Source organism: Capricornis sumatraensis, chromosome 8 (assembly GCF_032405125.1).
Source record: "Capricornis sumatraensis isolate serow.1 chromosome 8, serow.2, whole genome shotgun sequence".
Taxonomy (NCBI): Eukaryota; Metazoa; Chordata; class Mammalia; order Artiodactyla; family Bovidae; genus Capricornis; species Capricornis sumatraensis.
This window is the reverse complement of record NC_091076.1, coordinates 26,158,516-26,181,281: the sequence shown is the minus strand read 5'-3', so window position 1 is coordinate 26,181,281 and position 22,766 is coordinate 26,158,516. Positions and strand designations below refer to the sequence as shown.

General features: G+C 36.7%; 1 protein-coding gene across 2 annotated transcripts in view; it reads right to left on the bottom strand.

Annotated features, from left to right (window-relative positions):
* Window positions 1-22,766, bottom strand: part of PRMT3 (protein arginine methyltransferase 3) — a 133,169-nt gene that overhangs the window by 42,172 nt on the left and 68,231 nt on the right. For both annotated transcript variants that reach the window (XM_068978225.1, XM_068978226.1), the window contains 3 exons: window positions 17,551-17,629; window positions 6,451-6,638; window positions 4,420-4,506 (listed from right to left, as the gene is read on the bottom strand). In XM_068978225.1, coding sequence (XP_068834326.1) covers window positions 4,420-4,506; window positions 6,451-6,638; window positions 17,551-17,629 — 354 coding nt within the window. The remainder of the gene's footprint in view (window positions 1-4,419; window positions 4,507-6,450; window positions 6,639-17,550; window positions 17,630-22,766) is intronic.

The following is a 22,766-nucleotide window of genomic DNA, read 5'->3' as shown; positions in this document are numbered from 1 at the left end:
TCCTCTCAAGGTGAGTTACAGAACTATGTTATTTAGCAGTGTGATCACACACATATGCATCCCTTCCAATCTCCTGCCACTTTCTCTCAAACTCCGGGCCAGTCTCAATCCAGACTTTTACATTAAGATCATTCAGGCAAGCTGGGAATAAAACTGTAATTCTAAATGGTTCTTCATAGATATGGAACTCCAAATGTACAAGGACAAATGCAGCAGCACCTATTTGATACATTATTTTTCAACATAAATATTTTCATTACAATCTTTGGATTAAACAGACTACCAGTTTTTTTCCCTTTTTTCATTCTATTTTACTCTTTAAGTATACAAAATAAAACTAAGATCATCAAAGGATAAATACAATTTCTTTTAACATAAAGCTGCTTTCTTGTACTCTATTCCAAATAACAACAGAAATAATTCTATACAGGTATCTCCTGCTTTTCAAAAGCTCAGTTTACACCATGTCCCTTTTACAAAAGACCTACATTATTATGTTTTCCCTAACAGAAATAAATTTGAAGAGGATTTTTGCTTTTACAAAAGAAGGTGAAAAGCAAAAGTAGCATTCAGTGTTTGTTTTGGAGAGTGCCACACTCCTTTCCCAGGATTCACACTAGGCATCTCAGCATCAAGCCACAAGAGTTATGCATTGTATCTACACCTTATATCAATTTAGCTTATGTATCTTTAGCAAGATGTGTTCAAAGGTAACTTTCTTTGCTTTACACCATTTCAGCTTACAAAAAGTTTCACAGAACTCTCTACTTTCAGATAGCAAGGGAACCCAGCTTACGTGTTATGATACTTTCTCTAGCCTAACACTTCTGTGGCTAAAAGTATTTCCCAAGACTTTCTGTAACTAGGGTACGACATAATCTGCATTCAGCTATGCGGAGGTGTTGAATGAAGACTTGTAAGGAGGAACTGGACAGCATGGGTCGGGTTGGGGGTGGAGGACAGGAACAGAATGGTAGTGAAGTGGTTATTCATCTGGGGCTGTCAGTGGTGGCTACCTGAGTGGGCCAGGGGTACTGGGGCTAATAAGGCCTGCAGTGGGGAAGACAGCTTTTATAGCAGGCCAGTTCTGAGGTGGTGTGGTTCTATAAGTTGTTTCTGGAAGTTCAAAATATAGCCTATCCTCTAGCTCTGCCATTGTGTCTGGAAATCCTCTTATTTTCTTTAGTAAATTCTTTCTGCTTAAACAAGCTTATCTGGATTCTGTTGTCTGAAACTAAGAACCTTGACCAATACTCAGAAAATAAAAAACATTTCAATGAAACTCAATAAACTCATCTAATAAAGTTCAAAAATATGCACAACTAAAAACAAACACAGTTTTGAGGTCTTCACCAGTTTCATATTTGCTCTACTTTGATTTGTGCGGAGGTCATTGCAAGTAGATTTGAAATAATATTATTTAATAGTAGTGGTAATACAACAAGTAATGTCTAAGAATTACTTTATAGATCAATGGCCATTAATCAAGAGGTCTCTTTTAGACAGTCTCTTCAGCAAGCAGTGTAGGCAAAGTTGGACAGTCACATGTAAATCAATGAAATCAGAACATATCCTCACACCATACTCAAAAATAAACTCAAAACGGCTCAAAGATTTAAACATAAGACATGACCCCATAAAACTAGAAGGGAACGTAAGCAAGATATTCTCTCACATAAATTGTACCACTGTTTTCTTAGGGCAGTCTCCCAAGACAATGGAAGTAAAAGGAAAAATAAACAAATGGGACCTAATCAAACATGAGCTTTTGCACAGCAAACGAAACCATAAGCAAAAGAAAAAACAACCTACAGACTGGGAGAAAATATTTGCAAAGATGACAACCACCACCACCACCTCCAAGGGACTAATATCCAAACTATACAAACAGCTCATGCAACTCAGTAACAAAAAAACCAACTCAATCAAAAAATGGGCAGAAGACCTAAATAAATGACCTAAATAAGGACCTAAATTTCTCCAAAGAAGACATACAGCTGGCTGACAGGCACATGAAAAGATGCTCAATATCACTAATTATTAGAGGAATGTAAATCAAATCTGAGTCGGTAAAGAGTCTGCCTGCAATGCGGGTGCCCTGGGTTTGATCCCTGGCTTGGGAAGATCCCCTGGAGAAGGAAATGGCAACCCACTCCAGAACTCTTGCCTGGAGAATTCCATGGACAGAGGAGCCTGGTGGGCTACAGTCCATGGGGTCACAAAGAGTCAGACATGACTGAATGACTAACTTTCACTTTTCAAATCAAAACTACAAGGTACCGGCTCACACCAGTCAGAATGGTCACCATTAAAAATCTACAAATAACAAATGCTGGAGAGGGTGTGGAGAAAAGGGAATCCTCCTACATTGTTGGGGGCAATGTACATTGGTATAGCTACTATGGAAAGCCGTATGGAGGTTGCTAAAAAAACTAAAAATAGAGCTACCATATGATTCGCCAATCCCACTCCTAGGCACTTATCTAGAAAAAATTATAACTCAAAAAGATACACGTACCCCGATGTTCATAATACCACTATTCATAGTAACCAAAACATGAAAGCAACCTAAATGTCGACAGATGAATGGATAAAAAAGATGAGGTACAGATATACACAACAGAATACTCCTTAGCCACAGAAAAAGAATGAGATAATGCCATTTGCAGCAACAGGATGGACCTAGAGATTGTCATACTAACTGAAATAAGTCAGAGGACAAATATCATATGACGTCAATTATATGTGGAATCTAAAATATGACACAAATGAAATTACCTACAAAACAGAAACAGACCCATGGATACAGAGAACAGACTGTGGTTTGGTGTAGTGGAGAGGGATGGAGTGGGTGGTTGGGATTAGCAGACACAAAGTACACAGTATGGATAAACAACAAGGTCCTACCGTATACCACAGGGAACTATATTCAACATCGTATAATAAACCATAAAGAAAAAGAATATGAAAAAGAATGTATATATATGTATAACTGAATCACTCTGCTGTACAGCAGAAATTAACACATTTGTAGATCAACCACACTTCAATAAAATAATTTTTTAAAAAACGAGGTCATTTTTAACACTCAAGGATTATGAGTATCAAAACACAAAGTCTAGGAGTTAAAGGCTGGAGTCTGTAATTTCAACTGACCAAAATAACTTCAGTTTTTATTAATAAAAAGCAGAATTACAAAGTCTGGGATAAACAAATGGGAAAAATGAAATTTTGCTTTTCACCAATTAAATACATGAATATAATGGGTGCTTAACAATCATAAGTCTGGGATTTAGATATTTTTTTAAACTATAAAACCAACTTTGATAAAAAAAGACTTTCTCATAACATCAAAAAATAGCTAAAACATTTTTGGATATAAAATAATTATTGGCTCAAAATGAACTGAAAAAACTCTTAAAGAAATCACATAATCTTTTGTACGTTGATCTGAACAAATTATTTAAAAGAATCAGGTTGAAGAGTCAAAGTTTACATGACCATAATCTGTTTCACAGTTTCTGATGATAGTTTTCAATAAAAATTTTCATTTTGAAGATATAATTAGTATTTTTAAACCATGTAATTAAATTTTAAAATGATAAAAATATACCTATAATACCTATGTAAATTTATACATTGGTAAGGAAAGGTCTACGTTTTGTTAACATTCTAAGTCTCCTGGTAAAGGTATATACTATAAACTTAGTGTTAATACACATTTAGAAATTATTTAAGAAAAATTAATATATTTTAGTAATAACATTTCTGGCTACATTGTAGGTGTTTTCACATATTATATCTCACTAATCCATATAACTAGCCTTCAACACAGAAAGAATAACCATTTTTCTTAAAGCAGTTAATTAGTCTGCAGTACTTATTACCTAGGTAAGCTGAACAAAGTAACAAACTATGGGGCGGCAGAACCAAATGTGAATCTACGTTTGTCTAACTTTTCTAAAGCACCTACTTATTTCTATTAGAGCAGGCTGAATCTTTCAAGACAGGTATGCCATCAGTTTCTTCATTATTTTTCTCACAGGAATATAAAATATTATACCAAATAATCATCTTATTTCCATCTAAATTGAGTGTTAAGAGTCAGTGAGAGGAGCAGGACATTTCACTTTTATCTATGAAGATAAAGTTGAGTGCTCTCCATTAATTATATGATAAGTAACAGTGAAGAGTTTATAAAGAAATATCACTATGTAAACATGGTTTCCTAATACTTTCTCTTCTCAACTTTCTGACATCCAGTGACTTATTAAAACAGACCTATTCAACAGACAGATTCGATAGACTGTCAAAGGCAATAGTCTTTTTCATTTATCACAAACCTGGTAATTAATTCATTAGCCTGCCAATCAACCACACTACTAGAGAGATTTGTGAAGGTAGAATGAAACAGCTTACCGTGCACAATGATGTCTCTGTGATTTTTAGGGTAAAATCTGAAGAAAATTCCAAATCTGAAACAGATGTCGTATGACAATCTATATGCTACCCATTAAAAAAACAGTAGAGGAAAGGAAAAATAGTAAAAACAAAATCAGAAACACATAAATATTACTTTTTATGCAAAAAAATTACTATAAACCAATGCTTTGCAAACTTTAATCACCCACACTCTACTTTGGGGATTACTTCTAAACTTAAGGGCTACTAGCACTAATATTTAATTACATCTTCTTTAAATCAAATCAGTATTTTTTACTTAGACTGGTTATATGAATAATATATACAAATCATGGCTCTGTTGTGCTAAAGTTTTTTCTAAGATAGATTAAAATACTCTCAAATAAGAAGTGTTTTCCTGTGTTCCAACTAGAATCATTTTGTAAACCACCACTGGTACACATTCGCAATAAATTATGTGTGGTAAGTCAATCTTTATTGTAGGAAATGCCAACTTGAAAACACATGCTATTTAAAAGAACAAGGTGTTTTAGAATTCATTTTTGTAAGTGCATTTGAAGTTTGTTAGATATTAAGAACAACCATAACAATTCCAACCAATGAACAAAATCAACTATGAAGATTCACTTCAGGGAAAAAAATGGCCAAATATCCTTATTTTCCTGTTCTGTCCTAGTTCAAAGCCTTCTCCATTTCACTATGGACAGGAGATGGACTTGGGTACAGCAGTGTGACCCAAGGATGCTGTGCTGTGAAGGCTCTCATTGGCATTTGGCTGACCACGAATAGGTTGTAACACAGTGAACACAATTCACACGACTACTTGAGGCATTATTCTATTTTAAACAGTGAGAAAATTTTAAAGAAGCTACATTCTGGTTGCCTTTTATTTGTAACAGAATTGGGGAATACAGAACAGGCAACATTTACCTAAACAAACAAAAAGAGAAAGGCTATGTATACTTTTTAAACACCTTTGTTTATCAGTCCTAAATTTTCTATTTCAACTATTTTATTTACCCATAGCATTTTCGGGAATTAAGCCAAGAAATAACTAGAAAGAGAAATTAGCACCACGACATGGGACCCTTCTCTTTCTGTTCCGTCTTAAGATTGAATTGGCTATAACCATACATCCTTCCCTGAGTGGAAGAATCCAAATAAATCCTTTACACTCAGTGTACCAGGGCACTGAACAGTCCTATAGTCATTAACCATGCTATATTTTTTCTTAAAAGCTGAATGCAAGTTTAATCAGCTTGTTTTCTTGTTGAGAAACTTTACATATTAATTTAAGACTTTATCTACTTAAGAAAATTAATGAACTTTTACTGATTATCTGTTGAATACTTTGTGCCAAGAATAATTATTGATACTATGAAAGTAACAGTGTGATTAAAAAGAGACAGTGTTCTGAATTTAACACTAAACAAGCCATATTTATTTAATTATACAACTGAAATAGATAAATTAAGGAGTCTTTCACCAAAACCAACAGTACTATCACTAACTGCAAAATTACTCAACCTATGCAAATTTGACATAGCAAATTGTCAATAAAACTAGAGATTAACATGGTGAAGAATATAAAATTAAAATAGCAGGGTTTTAGTCTCATGGACATAGTCACTATAATTAATCTGAACAGGCTGGAAGAAATCTGAATGAGAAGTTAAACTGTGTGAAATATACATAATGAATAACCTGGCTGTAAATAAGAAGCTTAGAACTAAGGGCAGGAGGTGGTGGTGAAACAGAAATGACAATACCACAGGACTTTCTGCCTTTACTAAATCAATGATTCAAGCTTTCAGTGTAAGAAACTGTACTGCATAAAGAGAAGTGATTCCAAACAGATAGCACAGTCAACTGGTAAATATTATGACATCAAGTTGCTTTAATTAAAATGAAGAATGGTTAGTTTTGAAGACCCATACTTAAAATCAATTCATTAATTTGAAATACTAATCTCATAAATGAAAAATAAGAAAAAGCCACACCGTTAAAGAAAATTAGTACAGTACCCACCTTAATACTACAGGCGTCTGAAATAAGTGTCTTTGGATCTAAAATATCCACCACAGCCTCCGGAATGACTGTTTTCTTCATGCAGGACATGTTGAAGCCATAGACGTCATCCCAAAAAGCAATTCTATCAGCATGCTTATTCATATCACTTACTGCCACAAGGCTGATAGTGCAAATATCAGGGTAGACTGTAACAAATAAAACACCCAACAATTTAGTATTATCTCCCTTTATAACAAAATATAATCATTAAGGCTAAACAGAAATACCAAATCCAAAATAGAGATTACTAGCAATGGAGGGTAGGAAGATTACAATAAGGATTTCAATGATGAGCTCCTATTCAAATTATTTTAAAAGGGTGACACAATCTTGAATTTATTAATATTAAACATGCTGACTGTAAAAAGGTACTAGATTTTTACCTTATATGCTCCTCTGAAAAGTGTAAAGACAAGTCATTTCTAAAGATGTTATGTGACATGTAAAGAAAATTATGGGACAGAATTTTATAGCTGTATAGGAGACCAGTTCATATTACCCTTTCTTATTTATTATAAAAGGTAAATATTTAGGAGCACTAAATATGTGCCAATAAGTTACTAATTTACAGACTGTGGATACATGACCCTACTCAAACTTACATTTATACAATTTTGACAAATAAACTGACAATTATTTGTGATGTAATAAATACTAAGAAAGCAGAAGCATAAGGTACTAAGAGACCTACAGAAAAGAAAAAAAAAAAACAGCTAACTCAGGTTTGTTTATGGCAAGGAAACAAGGATATTATTACAATGAGAGCTGAAGAACAAGTAAGTTTGGAACAGGGAGGGGGAGATATGTTCTAGATAGGGTGGGCAGTGGGCATCTAGGAGCAGAGTACACTCCAACTTGAGAGGAATACGTAAGGAATACTAAGCTACAAAGGTAAGTAGAAACCAAAAGAAATAAAGCCAGTGCTGAGTAAACCACATTAATAAACTGGACTTTATTCTGAGAATAAGGATAACCCAGTGAAAAATTTTATATGAAGAAGCACCTGGTCAAATTTTGGTTTCAGAAAAGCCACCTGGAGTGCAATGTGGAGAATAAATGGTAGGAAGCAAGACTTAAGAAAGAGGCACTTGTAATAACTGAGCTGATCTGAGGTAGAGTGACGGCTGTGGGAATGCAGAGGAGGGGATCCAGTCAAGGGAAGTTTAGGAGGCAGAACTTACAGACTAAGACAGGCCGGCTATGAAAGCGAGAAACAGGGAAGAGGCAAGGATGACACGATTTATACTCAGTGACTGGACAAACTATGGTATTAACCAGGGGAACAGGGAATAAAATAAGGGCAGATTCAAGAGGACTATGAGAGTTTAATGCTTAGACAAATAGGTAAAAATTCCCAATCACCAGCTGATATATAGGCCTGGAATTCAAAAGAGGTGATCTGGATTCAATGCCAAGTGAGTAACTGTTGAGAGGTAGGGGAATAGTGTGTTAAGAGAAGACTCTTCCTTTTTATTTCCTTAGTTTTGGCTGTGCTGGTCTCCACTGCTGTGTGGCCTTTCCTGTAGTTTCGGAGAACGGGGGCTACTCTCTAGTTGTGGTGCGTGGGCTTCTCACTGCGGGGGCCTCTTTTGTTGCAGAGCATGGGCTCTAGAGCACAGGCTCAGCAGTTGTGGCGCGTGGACTTGGTAGCTCCATGGCACGTACGATCTGCTCGGATAAGGGAATGAACCTGTGTCCTTTGCATTGCCAGGTGGATTCTTTACCACTGAGCCACCAGGGAAGCTGAGAGAAACCCTCTTCTAGTAACAAGTAAAAGTCTGTAACACAAAATTTTTAAAATATTGATGCTCTTTTTTTTGGACTAATAATAAAATTAACTTTGTCCTTCAAATGTCAACATTTAGGAAATTGTATCAACACACTGAAAGCAAGTACATGTGTGCCGAAGAAACAAAAGAAATAATTTCACTCTTATTAACTTAGCCTTCAGACTTAAACATCAGAGGAATAACCCTCCTTCCTCCGAACTTTCTTTCCACAGCTGTAGGAATTTTATTATTCAACGAGAGCGGTACTAAATTATCTTCTAAATAAAGCCCATGATAAGATCTGTTGACAACAAAGCAACTGCTTCTTCCAAACCTGACATCTGAGATACCCAGAAAAAACCCTGGTGTACTGATAAGAAGTTTCCGAAGTCTTGTCTAAAGCAGCGAGTGAGTCAGGTGTGACAGCTGCACTGGGCTGGAGTCGACTGCTGGGTAACCTGAATTACTTCTATTTTCCTCTTCCTCCACTAACGTGGTAAGCCTCTTGACTGTGTTTAAATTTCTGATTGATATAAATTCTTCAAAGGAAAAGATATGCTACTGCAAATGGTGATTCAGCAAGAGTTATCTGCTATAGGAAAGGTATGCATGTTTAGTTTCCTGAACTAGGACCTTATGATGAGGAACACATGCCCTCGCAACTAAACTACCACCAAGTTTACACTTTGTCAGACTTAATATGATCATCACAGAAGCTTTCCAACATTATGTCCTGTAGTTTCACCCTTAAAGAGGAACATAATAGATCAGGGGTCAGCAAACATTTTATATAAAATGACTGCATTAGGTTTTGTAGGCTATATGGTCTTTACTGAAACTATTCATCTCTGGTGCTATGATGTAAAAGCCCCACAGATAATTATAAATACATAAGCATGGCTATTTTCTAATAAAACTTTATCTACAAAAATAAGCAGGACACTAGGTATCAGTTCAGTTCAGTCCCTCAGTCATGTCCAACTCTTTGCGACCCCATGAACTGCAGTCATGCACGCCAGGCTTCCTTGTTCATCATCACCAATTCTGGAGGCTTGCTCAAACTCATGTCTATCAAGTCAGTAACGCCATCTCATCCCCTGTCGTCCTCTGCTCCTCCCGCTTTTAATCTTTCCCAGCATCAGGGTCTTTTCAAATGACTCAGTTCTTCGCAACAGGTGGCCAAAGTATTGGAGTTTCAGCTTCAACATCAGTCCTTCCAATGCATATGCAGGACTGATTTCCTTTAGGATGGACTAGTTGGATCTCCTTGCAGTCCAAGGGACTCTCAAGAGTCTTCTCCAACACCACAATTCAAAAGCATCAATTCTTTGGCGCTCAGCTTTCTTCACAGTCCAACTCTCACATCCATACATGACTATTAGAAACAACATAGCTTTGGCTAGACGGACCTTTGTTGGCAAAGTAACATCTCTGCTTTTTTAACATGCTGTCTAGGTTGGTCATAACTTTTCTTCCAAGAAGCAAGCGTCTTACGGATATTGCTAACACAGATGAGGCAGTGTACATTCAAGCCACTTAACATGGTTCATGTAATGTAGTAATGTAGTAAAGTCGCTCAGTCGTGTCCGACTCTTTGCGGGTCCCATGGACTGCAGCCTATCAGGCTCCTCCATCCATGGGATTTTCCAGGCAAGAGTGCTGGAGTGGATTGCCATTTCCTTCTCCAGGGCCTTCTCCATGGGATCTTCCCGACCGAGGAATCAAACTTGGGTCTCCCGCATTGCGGGCAGACGTTTTACCGTCTGAGCCACTTAGAAACAGCATTAAGAAGTAAGGATAACTTTTCCACTGTTTTTATAAGGAAAAACTCAGTTACTACAATTAATTAAAAAGCAATTCTGATATTAGAGAAATGCAAATCAAAACTACAATGAGGTATCACCTCATACCAGTCAGAATGACCACCATTAAAAATTCTACAAATGATAAATCCTGGAGAGGATGTGGAGAGAAGGGAACCCTCTTGCTACTGGTGGGAATATAAATTGATATAGTCACTATGGAGACTCCTTAAACAGCTAGGAACAGAACTACCATATGACACAAAAATCCCACTACTGGGCATATACCCTGAGAAAACCATAACTGAAAGAGATGCATGTACCCAAATGTTTGTGGCAGCACTTTTTACAATAGCCAGTACGTGGAAGTAACCTAGATGTCCATCGACAGATGAATCTTACAGAAATCGTGGTGGGTGGGTGTGTGTGTGTGTTTGTAATGGAATATTACTCAACTATAAAAAAGAACCCATTAGAGTCAGTCCTAATGAGGTGGTTGAACCTAGAGCCTATTATACTGAGTAAAGGAAGTCAAAAAGACATTGTATATTAATGCATGCGTACGGAATCTGGAAAGACAGTACTGGGGAACCTATCTGCAGGGCAGCTATGGAGACAGAGACACAGGGAACAGACTTGTGGACACAGCTGCGGAAGCAGAGGGTGGGACAAATCGAGAGAACAGCATGGAAACATATCTATCACCATACGTAAAATAGATAGCCAGTGGGAATTTGCTGTGTGACACAAGGAGCTCAACTCAGCACCCTGGGACAACCCAGAGAGGTGGGATGGAGAGGGAGATGGAAGGGGAGTTGAGGAGGGAGGGGACATATATATATCTGGGGCCAGTTCATGTTGATATATGGCAAAAACCAACACAATACTGTAAAGCAATTATCCTCCAATTAAAAAAATTTGCTAACACAATTAGCATATTATAGGAAGTAACAATAACATATTTTAACTGTTAAAAAACAATTAAAAATATGTTGGTAATAAGAAGAAACAGACTAAAGAGGAATATGACTTAATTTTTTGAAGTTTATTTTTCAAGCTAATTATCAAATATATTTCACAAAGATATAAAAAATCATGGCCTCTGTATTTGTTAGAATTTAGAAATAAGTTTTTATCTTTCAGTTAGTAAGATCTATGAATATTCATGAAAGACTTGCTATCAGTGCTATAGGTCAATTTGATTCTTTATCCACCTCCTCACAGCTGGCTAACATTTTGGGCCACCTGCCAGCATCCTGACTAACCCTCTACCTTTGCATTCTGATACATTTGTCATCTGATTTTTGTCAGATACAAGCATAATTGAATAATTATTCCCTCTTGTAGGTGAAATTAACAAAGCACTGACTGGACAAAAGCCTTCTCTTAGCAGACCATTTATAAATTCATGGCTTTGACATCTGTGTCCTTCTCGATTCATTGCCCAGAATTCATTTGTCACTAGAACAGCTCACATGGTGAACAGATAAAGATGGGAAATCCTTTATCCCTTACAAATGCCTCACAAACTTTTGGACACTAAAGGATAAGGCTGAGATGCATGAAAAAACAACTCCTAGTAAACACTAGCATCATTGTTTGTATATAAATAACCAGAGAAGGAAAAGGTTTATAACAAAAAGGAGATAATAAATAAGTCAAAACAGACTGTTCTTTTCACAGTATATGAACCACATAGAGGAAAACTTTAGTGAAATAATAGTCAATGATAAAATGACTGTCACAGATCAAGGAAAATGCACTACTAGCTAACTACGTCATCAAATAATCGCAGAGTTTAAAAAAACTAATTTATATAATAAGGTTATCTTAAAAATCAACTGTTTATTTGGAAATTGGAACATTTCCTCATCATTAACATAATACTGACTGGGCCCACACTAAAGCTTAGCTAGGCTAAATTGTTGCTGTAATACACTGAAAAATTATACTAAAAAAGGTAGAAAATGATAGTACTGCAATATCACTGAACAAAACCAAAATAATAAATGTGGGAAAAATGAATCTGAAGATGAGGAAGGACACAGTGAATTATGGAAATACTGAAGGAAACCTCTAAGCACTATGACACAGAGTCAGTGACTGGTTATACTGAGATAAGTTATGGAAAAGTCAAGTACTATACAAAAGGCAGGTGAAGATGCCTAAACTGACTGCAAACTTTTATAATGTATAAATTTAACATGAATCTCATGTTTATCAGCTATAACTCAGGAGTGGAATTAACGTTTATTGAGCAACTACTTTATGTCAAGCACCTTATTTAGACTTTTGACTGATTCTGTAAAGCTAGATTATAATCTTCATTTTTCAGATAAGGAAACTGAAGTTCAGAGGAATAAAATAACTTGCCCAAATTACTGTTCTTAATCAGATAACTAGGAACTAGTCATCTGATGAAGCAGGGATTTAATTCGAGGTCTGACTGCAAAATTTTGTGCTTTCCATTATTCATGATGCCACATTTTGTGCTTTTCAAACGGAGAAAAAGGAAAGAGGAACTCAAGTGCCCTAATGAGCACCTGTTGGAAAAGAATGAGGAAAGAGAAAAGCATTGAGAAAGGTTAAAGATTAATAAAACTTCAGGGCAAAGTGAGGAAAACGGGAACGTTCTGCCTTACCCATGCCATCTGAGTAAAGGAATGAGGTGACAAAGCAAAAAGACACTAAAAAGGAGAGCAACCAAGCAGAAATGGGGGAGGAGTAAATACACTCTAGAGTTCAGCTTGCAAGGGAAAGGCATTCATAAACCTGGAATTCATAACAGAGGCAATTTCTTACTAGCATAGACCAATATTCCAGTGTATGTATCTGCCACTCTGTTCTGCCGCCCTCTTCTGACCTGTGTGTGAGATTTCCTGTTATGAGGCAGATCTGCTTTCTTTTACAGAAGCTGAAAATGAGAAAAAGTTGCTTTCCCTCCTTTGCAAGTTAGGCACGAGTCCATGACTGAGGCTCCACTAATGATACACACCTAAATCTCTGTCTACTTTTCAGAGGCAGCAATACCTACTATTGTGTACTGTCGCTGTTTACTTGCTAAATCATGTCAGACTCTGCGATCCCAGGCACAGTAGCCCTCCAGGGTCCTCTGTCCATGGGATTACTCAGGCAAGAATACTGGAGTGGGCCACCACTTCCTTCTCCAGGGGATCTCTCCGACCCTGGGATCCAACCTGAGTCTCCGGCTAGGAAGGCAGATTCTTTACCAATGAACCACCAAAGGAGTCCACTACTGTGTACATCTTAAATAAATTTGAAAAATAGGATGATTCCCGAGTTTTTGGTTCAAAAGTATCTGGAATTTTAATAAAAGGTCCCAGACATTGTGATGGTCTGTCAAGACTGGGAAATAATGACTTAGGAAATGGCTGTCTGAAAACTCTGCTTTGCATAAACAAAGTTCTCAACTTAATAATCCTGACGATTTATAAATTAGAGAAGCAGTATACTGAGAAGGACCTCATAAGGAAGCTGAATTTTGTTCTGACCGTATGAGAGGGGAAGAAAACTTTCATTTTCCTTGTAATGAAGGGCAATGAAAATAACATTCTTTTCCAATACCAGAGAAGATGTCTCCTTTAATGGGCCTCTACATTTTTATGCAAACTATAATTTTACAAAACTGTTATCAGTTCTGAGGAAGTTTCAAAACAACAAATTATTTCTTCGTGCTCCAACAGTATCAATTAGTCCAATTCTGGAGGATGCCAACTCTGATTATGACTAAAAGTGGAGTCTGCTAGGCTTCTACGGAGAAATTTACTCTTTTCCCTTTTATAATGAGAAGATATTTTGTGGGGGAGATTCTCAGAAACAAACAACTTAAGTATGCCATTCTTAACCAAATTTTCAGACTGTTCATGTATTTTATATACATCAACCTTTTCAGTAGCTATGAAGATGGGCATGATTTTGCTACTTAGTGCTAAGCCTTATTTTTATGATTAATTATATACTTTGCCCAAATTCTCTTTTGTTAGGTATCAATATCATAATTGTTTTTTCTTATTTGCTTGAGTATCTTTTTTTTGTCCTGACTTTTCTATGTAATTTTGTTTTGGGTGTACCATAGAATCAGGGTTTCTCTTGTGTTCCAACCTAAAATTCTTTTTCTTTTATAAATTAGTTTAGTCCATGTACACTACTGATATGAAAAGTTTTCTTGTTCCTATCATGTTACTCTGTATCTGCAGTTTTTGTTTTGTTTTTCAAGCAGTTCAACTGCACGACCTTTTCCCTTTTTTCTTAAGTATTAATTCTTTTATTTACGAAGTATGCCTTTTTTGTTCTAATAGCTAACTTTATAATTACAACCTTACAGAATATCTTCTGTTTGTCTCCTTTAATAGTATTTACTAATCTCCTATCACGAGTAATGATAAAGTTAGTGTATTTACTTGGTTCTTCCCCTTTCCTTTCCTCTTCTTAATCACCCAATTAATTTTTAGTTATAGAGATATATTGATAATACTAACAAAAATTACAGAAATGGCCATAAAGTTAGTACATAGCTTTATTTTTCAAAATAGCTAGAAATCAAATTATATCATGATTCATTTGACCTGATGGAGGTAATACTGCTTCATTTTTTTTTTTTAAGTCAATTCTACTAAGGTAAAATTTACATGCAATAAAACTCACTCTCTTTGCCCTTTTTGGTGTATAATCCTATGTGATTTGACAAATACGCTAGTTATACAATCACCACCACAATCAAGACACAGACAGGATTGATGACCACAAGCTTCACCACTCAATTTTAATCAACAGTATCATTTTAATATTACCTTTGTAGTACTAAATGTACTTATAATGCTATTATGTTAGTTGTCAATTTTAAATGACATAAACAGCCAACCCTCAAATTATGAAATAATGAATTCCATAAATTCCTATTAAAGATAAATCTGTGTAGGTATTTTGACACTTTTAGTGTATAAAACATTTGCATCTATGCTTCAATCCTAAAATATACATTGGTTTTCAACTTCCTTGTAAAAATATGCACTGGTCATGATCTAACATTTTCCTGGTTTTCCTCCTGATTTTTTGGTTGGTTGAATGTAAAACCACTACATTTCTGATATACAATTGGTAAACTGATAATAAGCAGAAAGTAGTTAACCCACTTTCAGTAACTTTACAAAACTTAAAAAAAATTATTTTATTTTTTTATTTGGCCTCACCACATGGCATGTGGAATCTTAGTTCCCCAATCGAGGACTGAACACAGGCACAAGGCAATGAATGCACCGCGTCCTAACCACTGGACTGCCAGGGAATCCCAACGGAAGTTTCATTAGTGATAACAACAGAAATGAGCACCTCTACAGTACTGTGGAATTACTTGGTGATTAGGAGAGCGAATACTTCAGTTATTGGCTGACTATGTTTTATAAAGGCCTTGCCATTATATATAAAGTGAGACATAAATTGAACTAAGATTCCTATAAAAATAAATTGTGGTCCCTCCATGCTTATATAGTCTTCAATAGTCTGTTTTTCATAATTCAGTTATTCTTTCTTAAATCTTTACATTACTAATTGCTTAGTAAATCTTTCATTAAGGAAAACATAAAACCCTTGTTTGCAATAAAAGAATGAGCATCTAGATGACCGATGATATTCACTGAAGCATGCTCAAACACACGAAATAGGCTAAACCACTTCATGTTACTCACTTCTGTCTTTTCCTACTTTTTTGATTCTGTTGACAAGTGACATTCAATAGCACCACTGAGGCAGCTGAATGCTGACCTCTCTTTAATACACCCCTAGAAAATCTGAGTGCTAAAAGCAGCTATATAAAAATATGGAGAGAGAGATTTATGCGTCTCTATCCCTCCGATGATGGAAAATAGCTCTGCCACTGCTACAACCTCTTTATTCACATGGCTGTAAGTTCTTAATGAATTTCATCAAGAATTCAATTTAAAGGTATTAAGCTGCTGTCAGTCCTTCAGTAAGATCAATGAACACCACTCAGGGAGGTATGGAAACAGTTTTCTGAAATCTTCCCCTGAAACAACTTCAAGGCAAGAATGAGATTCAATAAAATGCACTTTAGTAAAGAAACAACAAGGGACAGTCAATAGAACATGAATACTAGAGTCTGGCAGATCTGTGTTTAGAAAAACAAGTTCAAGGCTTGGATATTTAAATGTACCATCCAGGACATCTATGTTTCTAAAATCTCAAAGGGCTGTTGTGACGATTATATGTAATACAATAAATAAAGGCAGACTGTATTATTTGGCAACTAGTAGACAAACAGTAGATAATATTAGTTTTTAGTCATTAAGTATACTTGTCATAAAAAAAGCCACTGCAATTATTAAAAGATATAGCCAATTATTACAGGGTAAAATACATCTAAAACATTCTAGCCACATTCATGTCACAGATCAGAAACATATCTTGAATTGGTTGCAGAAAATACAGTGATAAAATGAGAGCATTTTGCAAAAGAAAGGCAATCCACTTAAATGTTATCATAAAAAGACCTCAATTGTACTGGAGAATTTTCTGTGCACTTTCTGTTTTGGCCTTACTGATTTTTACTGCCAAAGTAATTTCATAGAACATGAATGGGCTGGAGGCATATGTATGCTCAAGTGCTTTATGATATCAGTTCAAAATGTATCCTCCTTTTCATCTACTTTTATATAGCAGTTTTATCAACTATACTCTGACCACAGAAATGACTTACTAATTCTAAAGCTTTGAGAAAGGGAAGGTCCAGGGAAAGGTGAGTGAAGGGAGACAGATGCTATTCAACTCAGTTTTAATGATTCAATGCAATAAACATGTGTTATGTACTATCTATAGTCCAGGAGCTGTAGAGCTCAGTAAAGAGCCAAAGATGAGCAAAACATAATCCTGAGGACACTCTATCTGTATACAGCTGTTTACAGCAGAAAGCCTATAAAACACAATCTCACCAAGTATGCAGATAATGTGAGTGAAAGTTCACTACAGACATGAAAAGGAAGCCTTCCACATTTATTGGGATCTATTTTAAAATACTGACTGGTATGCGGTGCTTTATAAATTTAACAGAAACCAATATTTAAATGTTCTTGTTAAATCACAGGAAAGACAGCTTTATACATTTAGTGAAGCCATGGAAAATTTGCTACCAAAGTAAATGATTTTCAACCTAGTATGAAAAATTGTTTTGGGGAAAAACAACAACTAAATGTCATAAATACAAACAAACAAATCAAAAGACTCACGTGTTTACGAGAATACCATTAACTCGGGAGTCCTGCCTATCTTATATTAATATAATGTTCTACTATCAACAGTACACTAAACAAATGTCTTAAACCTTCCTCTAATGGAAACATCTTTCATCTCTATTGGGAACTTTCTCAGTCATGCATAGTTTATTTGAAATCCAAAGGTTCATTTGGTTCTGCCAGACTAAAATTAGATTACTAAAACTAGAATTTTATACTCACCCGATCCTCCTTTTGCCAAGTATTTGTTCTTTGCATAAAGGACAGAATCTAACATAGACTCAAAGAGAAGAAAATAGCCCTATTTAAAAAAAAGGAAAAAATGTTTTCAGAAATGTGCAATATCATCATAAGCAGATAACTTTAAATATCTAGGCTACTATTTCAGCAAAAAATAATTTTTTGACTCTACAATATAATAGTCTTCAAAGTTTGAAATTACTTTTTGCAGGAAATTCCCCATGTAATAATTAAATCAAGCCAGGGTACAAAGTGGATCCAGAATGTTTATTATAGTAGAATGTAATGAACCTTCTCCACCTGTGCTTCCACTTCCTAGACTACTGCTTCTTCCCCATTAAAAGCAAAGTTTCACATAGAAATTACTAATATTATATAACTTCCTGGAATATTGCAGTATGAATCTAGACCAATTGTCCTATTTGCCCTCAGAGAACATTTTTGATTGTCACAACTATTTAGGAGGTAAACATCCTTTACTGATAAACATCTTTTACTGACACAGGATGGCCCCCCAAACAAACAAATGTCTGATCTCAAATGTCTATAGGGCTAAGGCTGAGAAACTGGTCTAGAATATCTTTTCCCAAAGTTATTTTCTGCCCAAAGACAATCTCTTTAGAGAGTTTTTTAAAAAAAGACGAGAGGGGACTTTTAATCAAAGAGGTGAGGAAGAGCAGATGCTCTATTCTCCTCAGAGAGATTCATAATGCAAAATAGCACATTAACAAGTTCTGAAAAGTGTTACAGTGAAGAGTATGGCATATTTCCCACTTTTTGACTAGAGACCTTTCTTTTTCTATGTAACATATATCAACATCTTGCAGAACTCTGCTGTCTGAAACACACTGCGTGAAACTTGGCCCCAGTGTACTCCAGATTCTGGAGAACACCACTGACTTCTTCACCAAAAACGGATAATCACAGCACAAATGAAAAGATAACTCACCACTTCAGTAAGTCCCCTACATACGAACCAGTTCCATTCTGAGAGCACGGCTGTAAGTCCGATTTGTAAATCCAACAAAGTTAGCCTAAGTAACAAGCTAACACAACTGGCTATATACTACTGTACTGTAACAGGTTTATAATATGTTTCATACAATAAAACAAAAAACAAAAAATTAAGAAAACGTTGTTACTCTTACAGTAAAGCAACTTGAAAAGTACAGTAGTACAGTGTGATAGCTGGGCATATTTGAATCTTTCAAAGTTTGCTACTTGAAGGTTCGTATGTAGAGGGCTTCCTGTATCGGTGTCACATACACAGCATATTCTAGCAGTATGCTACACAGTTTATTATAGAAATGATAAAGTAATTATAAGTGAGAGATCAAAGCCAGTTTCTATTAGTCTTCTTCTGGGACCCATCTCCCAATAGCCCTGAACAGTATGGAAAAGTAAGTCTTCAGTACAGTGCTTATTAGCATATAGTAAACCCTATTATTGCTAATATGGATTTAACTCAGATGACCATCATGTCTACTACTGCGGACAGGAATCCTTTAGAAGAAATGGAGTAGCCATCATGGTCAACAAGAGAGTCCAAAATGCAGTACTTGGATGCAATCTCAAAAACGACAGAATGATCTCTATTCGTTTCCAAGGCAAACCATTCAATATCACAGTTATCCAAGTCTATGTCCCAACCAGTAACGCTGAAGAAGCTGAAGTTGAACGGTTCTATTAAGACCTACAGGACCTTTTAAAACACCCAAAAAAGATATCCTTTTCATTATAGGGGACTGGAATGCAAAAGTAGGAAGTCAAGAAACACCTGGAGTAACAGGCACATTTGGCCTTGGAATACGGAATGAAGCGGGGCAAAGAGTTTTGCCAAGAAAATGCACTGGTCATAGCAAACATCCTCTTCCAACAACACAAGAGAAGACTCTGCACATGGACATCACCAGATGGTCAACACCGAAATCAGATTGATTATATTCTTTGCAGCCAAAGATGGAGAAGCTCTATACAGTCAACAAAAACAAGATCGGGAGCTGACTGTGGCTCAGATCATGAACTCCTTATTGCCAAACTCAAGACTAAATTGAAGAAAGTAGGGAAAACCACTAGAACATTCAGATATGACCTAAATCAAATCCTTATGATTATACAGTGGAAGTGAAAAATAGATTTAAGGGCCTAGATATAGAGTGCCTGATGAACTATGGATGGAGGTTCGTGACATTGTACAGGAGACAGGCATCAAGACCATCCCCATGGAAAAGAAATGCAAAAAAACAAAATGGCTGTCTGAGGAGGACTTACAAATAGCTGTGAAAAGAAGAGAAGCGAAAAGCAAAGGAGTCCAGAAAGAAAAACACCAATACAGTATACTAACACATATATATGGAATTTAGAAAGAAGGTAATGATGAGCCTGCAAGCGAGACAGTAAAAGAGACACAGATGTGTAGAGCGGGCTTTTGGACTCTGAGGGAGAGGGAGAGGGTGGGATGATTTGGGAGAATGGCATTGAAACATGTATATTATCATGTAAGAAATGAATTACCAGTCTATGTTCGATGCAGGATACAGGGTGCTTGGGGCTGGTGCATGGGGATGATCCAGAGAGATGATATGGGGTGGGAGGTGGGAGGGGGGGTTCATGTTTGGGAACTCATGTACACTCGTGGCAGATTCATGTCAATGTATGGCAAAACCAATACAGTATTGTAAAGTAAAATAAAGCAAAAATAAAATTAAAAAAAAAAAAAAAGAAAAGAAAAGGAGAAAAGGAAAGATATAAGCATCTGAATGCAGAGTTCCAAAGAATACCAAGAAGAGATAAGAAAACCTTCCTTGGTGATCAATGCAAAGAAATAGAGGCAAACAACAGAATGGGAAAGAAGAGATCTCTTCAAGAAAATTAGAGATACCAAGAGAACATTTCATGCAAGGATGGGCTCAATAAAGGACAAATGGTAGGGACCTAACAGAAGCAGAAGATATTAAGGAGAGGTGGCAAGAATACACAGAAGAACTGTACAAAAAAGATCTTCATGACCCAGATAATCACGATGGTGTGATCACTCACCTAGAGTCAGACATCCTGGAATGTGAAGTCAAGTGGGCCTTAGAAAGCATCACAACGAACAAAGCTAGTGGAGGTGATGGAATTCCAGTTGAGCTATTTCAAATCCTGAAAGATGATGCTGTGAAAGTGCTGCACTCAATATGCCAGCAAATTTGGAAAACTCAGCAGTGGCCACAGGACTGGAAAAGGTCCGTTTTCATTCCAATCCCAAAGAAAGGCAATGCCAAAGAATGCTCAAACTACCACACAATTGCACTCACTTCACACGCTAGTAAAGAAATGCTCAAAATCCTCCAAGCCAGGCTTCAGAAATACGTGAACCGTGAACTTCCTGATGTTCAAGGTGGATTTAGAAAAGGCAGAGGAACCAGGGATCAAATTGCCAACATCTGCTGGATCATCGAAAAAGCAAGAGAGTTCCAGAAAAACATATATTTCTGCTTCATTGACTATGCCAAAGCCTTTGACTGTGTGAATCACAATAAACTGTGGACAATTCTGAAAGAGATGGGAATACCAGACCACCTGACCTGCCTCTTGAGAAATCTGTATGCAGGTCAGGAAGCAACAGTTAGAACTGGACATGGAACAACAGACTGGTTCCAAACAGGAAAAAGGAGTATGTCAAGGCTGTATATTGTCACCCTGCTTATTTAACTTATATGCAGGGTACATCATGAGAAACGCTGGGCTGGAAGAAGCACAATCTGGAAACAAGATTGCCAGGAGAAACATCAATAACCTCAGATATGCAGGTGACACCACCCTTATGGCAGAAAGTGAAGAGGAACTAAAAAGCCTCTTGATGAAAGTGAAAGTGGAGAAAGTGAAAAAGTTGGCTTAAAGCTCAACATTCAGAAAACGAAGATCATGGCATCTGGTCCCATCACTTCATGGGAAATAGATAGGAAAACAGTGGAAACAGTGTCAAGACTTTATTTTGGGGGGCTCCAAAATCACTGCAGATGGTGACTGCAGCCATGAAACTAAAAGACGCTTACTCCTTGGAAGAAAAGTTATGACCTACCTAGATAACATGTTGAAAAGCAGAGACATTACTCTGTCAACAAAGGTCCGTCTAATCAAGGCTATGGTTTTTCCAGTGGTCATGTATGGATGTGAGAGTTGGACTGTGAAGAAGGCTGAGCGCCAAAGAATTGATGCTTTTGAACTGTGGTGTTGGAGAACACTCTTGAGAGTCCCTTGGACTACAAGGAGATCCAACCAGTCCATTCTGAAGGAGATCAGCCCTGGGATTTCTTTGGAAGGAATGATGCTAAAGCTGAAACTCCAGTACTTTGGCCACCTGATGCGAAGAGCTGACTCACTGGAAAAGACTCTGATGCTGGGAGGGATTGGGGGCAGGAGGAGAAGGGGATAACAGAGGATGAGATGGCTGGATGGCATCACTGACTTGATGGACATCTGAGTGAACTCCGGGAGCTGGTGATGGACAGGGAGGCCTGGCGTGCTGAGATTCATAGGGTCGCAAAGAGTCAGACACGACTGAGTGTAGAATGAATGAATGAATGAATTATTGCTAAAGGTGAACAAATATCAGTGTTACCCTCACTCAGCATTGTGAAACAAAACTGTTTTCATTCATTTGCTCTGTGCACAAATTAAGTGTCTAACAAGATCAATATACAACACAATGAACGATGTTTCAAAGGTTTCTATACAACCAGAAAAATCTGCAAAGCCTGAATGGGTAATTTTCCCAAGAGATTAAACAGCAAATTTAAATTTACAGAAAACACAGTTCTCATGTTTGAATCACTTAAAATGGAACCTAATTAAATTGCTGCTAGCAACTCTACACTGGCATTTACCTTTTCCCCCCAACTCACTAATTTATTGATAAGAAAATAACTGCCTACAAAACACAGACTTAGCAACAAAACTCTTATTAATGTGTTTACTTAGGAAAATTAAGGATTTGGACTTCCCTGGTGGCTCAGACAGTAAAGATCTGCCTGCAGTGCAGGAGACCCAGGTTCAATCCCTGGGTCCAGAAGATCCCCTGGAGAGGGAAATGGCAACCCACTCCAGTATTCTTGCCTGGGAAATCCCATGGACAGAGGAGCCTGGCAGGCTACAGCCCGTGGGGTCTCAAGGAGTTGGACACAACTGAATATGCGTGCATACATGCATGATAA